We start from the raw sequence: 13,362 nt of genomic DNA, 5'->3' as shown, positions 1-13,362 counted from the left end.
TGTTGACATTCATGGTTCCCTCAATGAACTGCAGCTCTCCAGATTACCATTTATCATTCTTGCAGCCCCAGACCATGACACTCCCACCACCATGCTTGACTGTAGGCAAGACACATTTGTCTTTGTACTCCTAACCTGGTTGTCACCACACATGCTTGACACCATCTAAACCAAATAAATGTAACTTGGTCTCATCAGACCACAGGACATGGTTCCAGTAATCCATGTCCTTAAGTCTGCTTGTCTTCAGCAAACTGTTTGTGGGCTTTCTTGTGCATCATCTTCAGAAGAGTCTGGCATGACAGCCATGCAGACCAATTTGTGTGTGGCGTATGGTCTGAGCACTGATAGGCTGATCCCCCACCCCTTCAACCTATGCAGCAATGCTGGCAGCACTAAATGTCTATTTCCCAAAGACAAACTCTGTATAGGACGCTGAGCATGTGCACTCAACTTCTTTGGTAGACCATGGCGAGGCCTGTTTTGAGTGGAACCTGTCCTGTTAAACCACTGTATGGTCTTGGCCCCTGTGCTGAAGCTCAGTTTCAGGGTATGTGGCAATCTTCTTATAGCCAAGGCCATCTTTATGAAGAGCGTCAACTCTTTTTTTCAGATCCTCAGAGTGTTCTTAGCAATGAGGTGCCATGTTGAACTTCCAGGGACCATTATGATTTAGTGAGAGTGATCACTTCAAATTTAATACACCTGCTCCCCATTCACATCTGAGACCTTGTAACAGTAACAAGTCACGACACCGGGATGGGAAAATGGCCAACTGGGCCCAGTTTGGACATTTTCACTTAGGGGTGTACTCACTTTTGTTTCCAGTGGTTTAGACATTAATGGCTGTGTTATTTTGAAGGGACAGCAAATTTACACTGTTATACAAGCTGTACACACACTACTTTACATTGTAGCAAAGTGTAATTTCTTCAGTGTGGTCACATGAAAATATATAATAAAATATTTACAAAAATGTGAGGTGTGAGCTCACTTTTGTGAGATACAGTACATAGATAGTAATGTAATATAAACACATTTGAAATGTACTTTTTGTGTCTTCTACAGACCCACATGAGTCTAATGTCACTACCGAGACATGACCCAAGCCCAATAGGAAGTACTAGCACACTTTAGCAGTGATAAGGAACATGACTTTTATAATAAAAGACAGCTGCTATAACCTGTCCCCACTTAGCACTAGATTTCTTTACATCACGGTTTTCAGAAGCAGCACCAATGCAGGGCTCTAGTACCAAGTAGAAAAGCAACCTGGCAAAAAGTCTAAATTTAAAAATCTCCCTTAACAGTATATATAAACAGTATACATACAGTATGGATCAGTTCAGTGAACGGTTGAGTTAACATATGTCATTGTTTTTCGATTTACCTCTCTGTGCACTCGAATAAATTCCCGCGGGTCACCTTTTGCCCATGGGGGGAGAATTACATCACACAGTTTTGTTCCATTTTGTTTGGCGCCTATAAGAAAACAAACGTAATTACCATATCATTGGAATACACATCACGTTATTATCTTGTGTCTAACATGCTTAACATCTCTAGTATTGAATACATTTCACAACTACAATTAAAAAGATGGGTATAGTGTATGTTTAGTGAATATTTCTGAATAGTGTACGTTTTACGTTTAGTGAATAGTTTTGTATAGTGTACGTTTAGTGAATAGTTCTGTATAGTGTATGTCAGTGAATATTTGGAGTAATCAGTGCAATCTTTACCTTTATTTCTCATATGAAGTTCACACAGCATGCAGTGAGACTTGGAAGACGTAGTAAAGCAGAATCATTGTATAGCACTGCAAAGCAGGAATCTGAGCCTGTATATCAAGCCATATAAAAAGCAAAATACCAATTTCCCCTATGAGTACATAGACACCGATTAGCTATAGCATTATGACCACTGACCTAACATTACCTAGGTCACACCAAACAGCCCTGATCTGTTGAGGCATGGACGCTACTAGACCTCGGAAGGTATGCTGTGGTATCTGGCACCAAGCTGTCAGTAGCAGATCCTTTAAGTCCTGTAAGTTGTGAGGATAGGGCCAACATGAATTTAACTTGTTTCTTTAGCACATCCCTTGAATGAACTGAGATCTGGAGAATTTTGGTGGTCAAGTCAACCAATCAAACTCATTGTTGCCTTTCTCAAACCATTCTTGAACTATTTTGCAGTGTGGCAGGGTGAATTTAACTGCTGAAAGAGGCCACTGACACCAGGTACTTCAGTTTCCATGAAGGGTTGTACTTGGTCCAATATTTAGGTAGGTGTACGTGTCAAGTAACATCCACATGAATGGCAGAACCAAGGTTTCCCAGCAGAACATTGCCCAAAGCATTACATTGCCTCTGCCAGCTTGCCTTCTTCCCATACTGCATCCTGGGCCCTCCCTTCCCCTGATAAGCGTTACACATGCACCCGGCTATTCACAAGATATAAAAGAAATGTGATTTATGAGACCAGGCCACCTTCTTCCATTGCTCCAGTTCTCAAGGTCATGTGCCCATTGTAGGGGCTTTTGTTGTTTACACGGATCAGCATAGGCACTCTGACTGATTAGCGGCTATGCAACCTCATACACAACAAACCGCAATAGTCATTTTTTTCTGCTTTCAACACAAACTTCAGGGATGACATGTTCACTTGCTCCCTAATAGAGCTCACCCACTTTCAGATGCCATTGTAATGATATCCTCAATGTTATTCACGTTACCTCTCAATAGTCTAAGTTATGGTTGGTGTATACACGATCAGCCATAACCTTATGACCGTTTACCAAAACCTGTCGAGGCCTAGACTCTACAAGACCTCTTAATCCGATTAGATTGTAATCTGGAGTAGGCAATCGGATTGTAATCTTTGGAGGCCAAGTCAACACCACAAACTCGTTGTTGTGTTCCTGAAACGATTATTCAATTTTTCAGATCAGGCAGCCTTCTTCCATTGCTCCGTGGTCCAATTCTGATGGTAACATGCCCATTGTTTGCGCTTTTGGCTGTGGACACAGGTCAACATGGGCACCCTGACCGGTCTGTGGCTGCACAGCAAACTGTTATGAACTGTGTGTTCAGACATTGGTACACTTTCTATGGGAACAAACATTAACTCTTTTTCAGCAATTTGAGCTATAGTAGCTCTTCTATTGGATCAGATTGCATGGGCCAGTCTTCGCTCCCCAATAAGCCTTGGCCACTCAAGACCCTGTCACCGGATTTCGTTCCTTGGACCACTTTTGGTAGGTCCTGACTACTACAGACTGGGAACATCCTACAGGACCTGCAGTTTTGGAGATGCTCTGACCCAACTGTCCAGTAATTACAATTTAGACCTTGTCAAAAACACTGAAATCTTCACGCTTGCCCATTTTTTCTGCTTTTAACACATCAACTTAAGGGACAGCGGGTTCACTTGCTGCCTAAAATATCCTGCCCACTTTAAGATGCATTTAAGGAGATAATCAATGTTTTTCACTTTACCTGTAAGTGGTCATAGTGTTATAGTTGTAATAAAAGTTTACGCAAGAAAAACATTGGTGAGATTTTTTAAATTATTCGAAAAAATATTATTAATAATAATATAAATATATGTTTACCTAAAAAACCTTACTGAATATTCCCTTTATTAGATCACAGTAAACGGTGTTCCATATCATTAATACCCAGAAAAATACATCTCTTATTGCTTTAAAGAAACCCTTTCACCTAACCAAAAAATAAGCAGGTAGAAGCACAGAAAATCAAGAATTTTAAATACTTATTTGCAGTTTTTCTTTTTTCCATAAACTGTTTTTATTGACTTACAATGTTCTTTTGAACATGCTAGCAAATTGGACAACTTTAGGAAGAATCAATTCCCCAACACAACTTCCTCCTTGTCTGCCATAGCCCTCTCTTCTTCTTGGAATGTCTTATTATTCTTTGGGTTAGTCCATCTCCTCCATAACCTTTCATGTAAATGCCTGGGGGAGGTTCACAGGGGATTATTATAGCGTGTCACAGTACCCAGCAGCAGTCCCAGGGCTTTTAGATGTCTGCTGGAGTTGCTGACATCCCATCGAAAATAACAGTGATAAACAGCAATCTCAGGGCTTTTGGATGACTATACAAGGGATGCTTTTATATGTAAATAACATGCAATTATTACAATACAATAAATGCACATATAATCTAATGGGGAGATTTTTGTTGAAATTACTGGTCTGGTAGCAGGCTCTCTTTAAAACCCTGATGTTAAAAAAAAGAAAAAAAATCCATACCAAGATCAAAGTTATTCGAGTTTAGAAGAAACTCTGGAAGATAAAAGAACTCCGGAATTAGCTCCTTCACGTCAGCCATGTTGTGCTTAGATGCGGAGTACCAAGCCTCTCGTACACTGTGAAACATCCGGTCAGCCAAGTCAAAGTGCCCACCCTGTTGCAAGAAATATCAACAGATGAGATACAACCTTCTCCTTTGACAAAACGCAAACTTTAAAAGCACAGAAAAAAACTTTATATGCTACGCCCCTTAATATTAGACCTGGTTCTACTTTATACCTTTGTCTTCTCAAATGAATAAAGATCAACTGTGGACTCTGTGTAGAAATTGTTGAAGATTTTCTCTTACTTCCGGGCTGGCAAAACGTCCCCAGACCAGAAAAGTTCCATGTATTGATACTCTTAGACCAGGCCTCTTCTAACACTTTTTGTTTACAAGTAAAAATTAGTATTTTTTATAAAAAAAAAATACTTAGAACCCCCAAACATTACATATATTTTTAGCAGAGGCTCTAGTCTAGAGAATAAAATGATGATTGTTGCAACTTTTTATGTCACCCAGTATTTGTGCAACGGTTTTTCAAACATAATTTTTTTTTTTTTTTTAAATACATTTTAATGAATGGTAATGCAAAAAAACACAATAACCAAATTTTTAGTTAAAATGATGTTAAGCTGAATAAATATATACCTAACATTTGCACAATCTAAAATGGCGCATGCTCGTGCAATGGCACAAAAAACTACGATACTGAAAAAAATCTCCATAGGCGACACTTTAAAATTTTTTACAGGTTACCAGTTTAGAGTTACAAAAGGAGGTCAAGAATTATTGCTCTCGCTCTAATTTTGCAGCAATACCCTAATCAGCTGCTCGGATTACTTTCATCAGAAAGAGAATTGCCGGCTGGAAAAAAAAATACCAGAGTTATGGCAGATAGCTTTAGCCATAGCCCCAGTAAACCAGTTCAAAGCCGTCACATATATATATGTATTATGGTCTTGAAGTAGTCCAAGAACCAGATGGCCAAGCAGCCAGTTTTTTTTTTGTTTTGTTTCTAAATTCTTCAATGGTAGCGTCTCTTTTTGTCATGACATGTTTACTATTAGTTGCCGATGCCCATTTGGAATGCTAGTTTATAGGGCGCAGATTACTGTGCCCTATAAAAAATTATGAAGACAGATGAGAATAACCAGAAAATGTTGAACTTTATTGCACTTTTGAATATAATCATCCGGCTTTGGTTATCTTATTAATCCCAAGAAAGAAACCATTATAAAGCCCCAAACAGCAGAAACTTATACATAAATAAAATGCAGAGAGACAAGACAGTGTTCCCTTGTTCAAGCTTCAAATATTTTTATGCAAGCACTCTACTGTCCAATTCTGAAAATTGTCTAATTACCACATAATACATAATAGACAAGGGTCTAACTAGAATTGCGAAGGATTTTGGGTAGAAAAGTAGAAATCTGGACAGCAAAACAATTTGGGGAGGGGAAGGAGAAGAAGAGGGTAAGCTCTATTAATTTTAATAATACATAGCATTATGCAGTGTGTTTGATTTTATTTCCTAGCTGTAAAGAACTTTTGAGACAATTTAGGAAGACAAAAAAAAAAAAAAAAAAAGAATACAACCAATCTGATCTCACATTTTCCATCAGTAAAATTCTGACTGTGGATTGGTTGCTTGAAATAGCACACCCACCCGTGCTAACTCATAAGAATAGGAATTATTCTATTTAGAATCATGCTAATTGGGTGGACCCCTGAGATTGTAGAAGAACCTTTAACTAATTTTTTTTATTTTCATTCAGGGTTACTTGACAACAAAAGGGAAAAAAAATATTGATAATTTTAAGGATTAAATTACATGAAGAAATCCTTTAGGTTAGGTAGAGTTTTCCTAATTTCCTGCCTGATAAGTGATTGAGGAAAAAATGACCCAACATAGAACAGCAATGACACATGGAAATGTTCGACCCTTCCCCACACTGCCCTATAAGTAAAAAAAAGGAAGCTCTAATTCTTTTGAAGTCCATTCAAAGTTATTGCTTGTCACACCAGAAGGTCATTGCTTGTGAACCATTTACTAGGATAGATAGCTCCATTCAAACAATCATATGCTCCTTTTTAGATGGAGGCTCAGGGTTTAAGCTCGACAATAACAAACAAAAAGTTCCTGATGTGTATTACATTACTCCCTATATTAAATTAGTAGCATGGCATCACACCTGGAACATTACATTGCTGCTAACATAGCACAGTGTCTTTTCTTTGGCAATAAGGCACCATTCTGCTTCTGGAGACATGAGAAAAGTTAAAGTCATATAGGACTGTGCTCTTTTTAGAAAATGTGTTCTTGTTTTTGGGCACACGAGGATCATAATCATGAAAGCAATTACTATCAAATTAATCCAAGGGGAAAGAATTGACAGTATTGGTAATGTAGCAAAAGTGTGCCCTTACCTGGAATTGAAGTAAACATGTACGCTATTCCCCCTTCGGGGATCTTATACAGTGGTTACAATATCTCCAGATTCACTAACATTTTAAGCTTATGTCTTTGATGGCTGCTGTGCTCAGCTAGCTACCATGTTAAGAGGTTTCAAGCTTATATATGAACGCTGAAGATTGGTAATCCGAAAGCTGAAATTCATACGCAGTAAAGTGTTGTTGAATCAGGAGATATTGGAAGAACAGGATTAAAAAAAGAAAAAAAAAAAAAAAAGGCGTATTGGGATCTGTTGTTAGGTGTGATTGGAAGGTGAGCATGTAGGTTAATTGGTGGCAGATCACTTGGTGTTAGAATTGGTGTGCACCAAGGAGATACAGGATTGGACACTTAAATTCATGCGGTTATGCACTGTCAATATGCTGATGTGGATGTTTTTTGATTATTTCATGAATAGGTAGGGGGAGACTTCTCATAGAGGAAGCAACAATCAGGAAAAAACCCATGGCACTATCCCCAAATAGAACTGAAAGGAGGAGGCCCCCCACCTTGTCTCAACTTGGGGAAAAAAGGGGGGATTTTAGGGTGCCAAATATTCTGGTATCTTATGTATACTGAATCTATAATCCACAAATATAAAAAAATGAATTATTGATACATCAAATGTTAAAATCATACTACAGATCAGTGTAACAGTAACACAATTCACTATACATATAATGCCCCCGACTTGGCGGGATCAAATAGATACGATGTAGGTAATTCTGGATCAACGTGTTTCGCCCCTGTACAGGGGCTTCTTCAAGATCCAAGTATGAAGAATTACCAGCGCTTGTAAGGCATTGAGGAGAACGCTGATAGTCTGATAGATGCACGCCACACTTTTCAGATATTTGTAAAAAATGTTGAAACCATTTATCATTTTCCTTCCACTTCACAATTATGTGCCACTTTGTGTTGGTTTATCACACAAAATCCCAATAAAATATATTTAAGTTTTTGGTTGTAACATGACAAAATGTGGAGAATTTCAAGGGGTATGGATACTTTTTCAAGACACTGTAGTAGTGTAAATGATGTACAGCATGAACTGTACAGTGAAGCAGCATCTGTTTTAGAATGTATTTTGTTGTATACAGCTAAGCAACATGGAGTATAAAACTCACAGCAGATTTTGTAAAGTCGAGCCCCATGGTGCATATAATGTATAGCGTAGCAGCATAGAATGTAAATGTACTATGGTGTGTGTGTGTATATATATATATATATATATATATATATATATATATATATATATATATATATATATATATATATATACATATATACAGTAACGGGTACAAAATGGACACTGAAATGTACAAATGTAAACAGCTGAGCAGCGTGGAGCATATAGTACACAGTACAGTGTATACAGCTGAGCAGTGAGTAGTTTATGTACAGCAAAGTATACAGAGTGTAGAGGTGTGGAATGAATACAGTAACATACAGTACAATGTATACTGCTTAACAATTTGAATATAATATAAACAGATTTGGGGTGTACTGTACATGGTTTATGTGCAGTGACTAGGGGTTGTAATAAGTAATAAAGGAGCTCATGTGCACGCTCATATCTTTATGCAGCCCTTACTACGTGCTCTGGGAATGGGCTGTCAGTATTCCCAGGGTTAACTCCCATGTTTGCCTAGTGAGGCACCTGCTTCGTATGTGCCTAAAGAACATATGTTTAGGTAGCTCACATTGCTTTTTTACCTCCCCCTTAATAATTGCTGCCAATGGATGATTAGTTCAGATATTTAAAGTACAGGCTATCAATCACTGGTACATATACTGTAGGTGGTACTTCTGATGTGCTCATGGAATAGTTCTGCATGTCAAAGTAAATTCATCCATTTTAGGGTTCAAGAAAATAAATAATGCATAAAACAGATGCAAGCCATTATGTTAGATACTTTGGAAAACTCAATGTTAATTTTGTAAATCTGTATACAGAAATAGGAAATACCTATTATATAATGTATGCATGATAAGGGATTCTGGAAAAAGGCTGACCCATATCTGGAAGGTACTTGATAAGTATGGTTATAAAAGTAGTAACTAGTTTTAGTTGAAAAACATTGCTTCAAAACATGCTTTTAAATGAAAAGGATGATGCTTTGATCCATATTTACACCATTTCTTTGTACATTATTATTTTTTGCTGCAAAATCTAACTGCAGGAAAATAGAAGAACAGGCCACTTTTGAAAAAAAAAAAAAAAAAAAAAAGGAAAAAATAATACATGGTAAGTTGCTGTAGGTAGGATAGATACTGAAAACAAAGGGAGGGGACTTTGGGTCCAGCGAGAGGATAGAGGAGGAAAGGCCATAGGAAGGGGGAAGCGTATGAGCCAAATGGTACAGGTGGGTTTTCCTATGTGCCCTATACAGCCAAGAAAACTGAGTTTTGCTTTTATTAAAGCATAACTTTAGCCAAAAGATTTTACTTCTGTCTATGACCCATGCTAAAAACCTTCACCTCGCTAAATGTGTAAAAGAAGTGAGGAGTGTAGATGTCAGCAGGGCTGGACAGTACAGACAGCAAGTACAAGTTCTAACCCTTCCTACCCCTCTACTAGCAATATGTCTCCATTGGAGATTTCTGACTACTTCCTTTGCTTGCAGGAATAGGAAATCTTTCCAACAGGGGAAAACAAAAAAAAAATACAAGACAACACTTTTCTGTTCTTTCCAAAATGAGATAGAGTCCACCATTGATAAATCAATGGTAGAATTACATACACACTTTACAGTGGCATCACAATGGGGGTGCAGACCGCACCCGGGTGACACCATCAAGTAGGAAGTGATATCCAACGGCAATAATGTCACCCCTATTTGTGAAAGCACATGGATCAGCGTGCAGGCACCAACCACATTATTTACAGGGGCTGGTGTACCGCACCAGGTGACACCAACCCTAGTGATGCCATTGGTAATTTACTCAAGATAAAGATTTAGGCAGATTATTGCTGTCCGGTGATTAACAAAAGCATACTCTGTTTTCCAAAACCTTCAGATTTGAACTATCCTAAATGTACCATACCTGAAGCCTAAGGAAGATCTGAGTAAATGGTTCCATCCTAACAAGGTAAGACGCCACAATCATAGCAGAACTGTAATGGGTTCCATAGTGGTATGCAGGTGTCTCCCCTGTAAAAGAAAAAAACATTAGAATAATGACAAAGTGTGTGGTTTTCTGAAGTATCCAAAAGAGAATACTGCCACTTCCATTCCATAGTGTGAACATTTTCACAAAACACAGTGATTGGAATTTATCGTATTTTAATTTACATTTTTCTTCTTATGCATTCTGTAATTTTAGGACCTTACCATTTGGATCCTCCCAGTCCTTGTATCGTTTCTTATACTGTCCAAGCCTGTCATCAGTCTGGGCTCCCATTGGCTTAGAAAGATTTCTAAATGTTTTGGGATTTGTCAAATCCAGCTCCTTAAATCAAAATGTCAAACATTTTAACATTACAAAATTGTCCCATTTTCACATCAAATCAATTCAAAAATAGTACACTTGTTATCACTAAAGGGAAAAAAGAATATGTTGGTATTTGTCCTAGGAAAACGACATTGTCCTAGGACAAAAATTACCAAAAAATATAAAAAAAATCTACTGTCAACTCATGCACGTAGTTTGCATATGTCAGTATTAAAGCGAAGTTCCACCCATTTTTTCTTCTTTTAATGTGTGTTTTAGGAATTACAAGCGCTTTTCAAAATGGCTATTTAAAATTTTATTTTTGTACTAAAATACCTTTTTTTTTCTTTTGTCTGCTGCATTTCCTGGTGCCTTGGCCTAGGTGATTACGTCACTAGGCGATTTGCAAGGGCTCCTGGGATAGCGGCATCATGTATCCCAGAAGTCCTTGTGAATCGCCTAGTGACGAAATCTCACGTTATTTCCAGACCGGAAATTGCGCGCACGGGAGGACCGAAATGTCATGATTGAGAGGTTGCTATAGCAACAGAGCGGGAACTTCCGCCGACACTGCCACTGCTAAAGCAACCTTTCAGGAGGAAGGAGCGCCACGCGGTGACATCATTACGCAGGCGCGAGGACGGGAGGTGCATGTTGGGTAGCCAGCTGCATCTAATCCCAGAAATAGATACTAGAGGGCTTCAGATGCCCACAGTTGACATGGACCCTGCCAGCTTCGGAGATCAAGGTAGCTGTTCTTTATTTAAACTGAAACTAAAAGGAATACACTATAGACACCAGCTGAATGTGGCATATAAAGTTGACAAAACAAAATTTGATTGGGGACTAAAACTCCTCTTAAAAAAAAAAAAAAAAAAAATGCAATTCCCCTGGGGCACAAATGGTCATATCTACATAACTGTCAATATTTACTTACATTACCATGTAAGGTACTCCATAAAGGAGGGCCTAAAATGTTACGCGCACGTGTCATCACAACAACCTCACTGTTGTCATAAGTAGTAGTTGTGTGTGTGTGTGTGTGTGGGGGGGGGGGGGGGAGGCTACAGGGTTACATTACTAACAAGTATTCAAAGAAGTATTTTCATCAAATCCAAAATTTTGGGTTGCCACCAGAGCAGGAGTAGAGCGGACGTTTTCTGATGGAGAAACTTGTTCCCATAACTTTCTATGTAGGGAAATCTCCATATTGAGACAAATATGAAGCAGTCCCCCACCACACTCGATCTGACATGAAAAAAAGTTTGGTCTTTAGACATACTTTAAAAAATTAATGTGGACTCTGTAAAACTCGACTATGGGATTTTTTAAGAGCCCCGAGGTCAAGTTTCACCAATAAATTTAGCCCCTCTGGAGGAAACATGGAGAATCTTTCTTCTCTTCATTGAAACCCTTTTTTATGGTTCTGAAGGGAAATCGAAATTAAGATGAATAGAGACAGAATACCTCCATGGATTTTTTGTTCAGCTGAAATGGAACCTACGCACTGAAGACCCTAAAACATAATGATGTAGCACAGGCCTGATACTTTTAACTTAATAAAAATTGTTATAAAATTAAAAAAAAATAAAAAATCAATATTATACTGAAATATTAACAGATTAGGGTATATTTGAAAGCCTTTGCAGTTCTATGTGTGGTCTAAAAACTTGGGCAAACGCTAGAGTCCATGCAGTTTAAATACCCCACTGCAGAAATGATACTTGCAGTAAATAAAGTATACACATTCACAGCAGCAATGTGTTTAAAAGGCTCTGTATTTTGTATTTATCCATGCTAAAAACAAGCAGCTGTGCCCAGAGGGGAACAAAGACATGATGTTAATCTAATACTAAATCATTTTATCATTAGTGTCCTTTTTACCATTTTTTTTCAACAGCAGGATAGCTTTTAAACCATATTCACAGAAGCCAAAACTATTGCCTTTTTTTTTTTTAAATAAAACAATCAGTGAAGCAGTATTAGAAAGCGATCATTACCTCCGAATCAAAATCCGCCAGGATCCAAGGAAAGACAGGGTACTGCATGAGATCATTGTATGATCGGCCTGCCAGAGTGTTTAGGTGCATCAGGTACTGGAAATTGCTGATTTCTCCCCTCTGTGCAAAGACAAAAGGAGAAGATTAACCAAACAGCAGAAAAAAAGAGCAATTTGCATACTGTGTGGGGCTTATCTCTAAGGGATGCTGGGAGATAAAATAGCATATAAATCACATAGCAGCCAGGCGACAAGTCACGCTGAGTGGTGATTTAACCGAGTGCCAGATCTAACTCAAAAATCAGCAAGGCACTGTTTTATATTCAAGCATGCTTGCACAACAAACAGGATCAGACAGGCACGAACAAACAGAATCATACAGGCTGGATGATCAGTCTTCTTTAGTGTTGGGCCAGTAATGTGCTAGGCCATCCCTAAAGCTAAATCCATGTTACAATCTGCTTGTACAATTTGCTGTACATCAATAAGCTATGGCAATGCCCACCTTGGAAGGACTCTCCATAGTGTGCTGATCAACTTTCTTTTGCACAAGTAAAATGCTTGATTAGATAGAATTTTAATAGATTATGTAAACGCCCACATTATAGATTAGTAATATAGAGCCACGCATCAAAGACGTTTAACTTCAGCCCAGGTTTATTGAAATGACAGCACACCGTTCACTCCCATCTAAAGCCATGCTTCTAACATGTTTTTCCCACAGCAAGGCTTAATCATGATTAAGCCCTGCTGTGGGTGAAACATGTTGGGGGCAAGGCTGTGGGTGGGAGTGAGCAGTGTGCTAACATGGCAATAAACCTAGGCTGGAGTTAAACAGTTTGAGTGCGTGGCCCGTTATTTTAATGCTGAACTACAGTGGAGCAAGAGAGGACTCCAGGGCCATAGCACCCAGCTGATTGCAAGGAATAAAGGAAAATACAGGCTGGCCTGTGAGCAGAGAAAGAGGTTGGGTTCACTGCACATTACATAGGGGTTGATTTACCAAAACCAAATAGACTGTGTTCTTTGCAAGTGTGGTTGCTCCAGAGCTTAGTAAATGAGAGGGAGCTCTGCTGACTTCCATCATCCAATAATGTGCAGCAAAAAATAGGGATTTTTGTACTTACCGTAAAATCTATTTCATCGACAGACAC

The 13,362-nt window shown here is 38.5% G+C and overlaps 1 protein-coding gene across 6 annotated transcripts in view; it reads right to left on the bottom strand.

Annotated features, from left to right (window-relative positions):
- Positions 1-13,362, bottom strand: part of WDFY3 (WD repeat and FYVE domain containing 3) — a 265,268-nt gene that overhangs the window by 25,491 nt on the left and 226,415 nt on the right. For all 6 annotated transcript variants that reach the window (XM_082259297.1, XM_082259299.1, XM_082259298.1 and 3 more), the window contains 5 exons: positions 12,210-12,329; positions 10,110-10,227; positions 9,823-9,929; positions 4,280-4,433; positions 1,391-1,482 (listed from right to left, as the gene is read on the bottom strand). In XM_082259297.1, the coding sequence (XP_082115423.1) occupies positions 1,391-1,482; positions 4,280-4,433; positions 9,823-9,929; positions 10,110-10,227; positions 12,210-12,329 (591 nt within the window). The remainder of the gene's footprint in view (positions 1-1,390; positions 1,483-4,279; positions 4,434-9,822; positions 9,930-10,109; positions 10,228-12,209; positions 12,330-13,362) is intronic.

Source organism: Pelophylax lessonae, assembly GCF_965119305.1.
Source record: "Pelophylax lessonae genome assembly, chromosome: 1".
In the NCBI taxonomy this organism is placed as follows: Eukaryota; Metazoa; Chordata; class Amphibia; order Anura; family Ranidae; genus Pelophylax; species Pelophylax lessonae.
The sequence above is the reverse complement of the archived record's forward strand: the minus strand, read 5'-3'. Positions and strand labels throughout refer to the sequence as shown.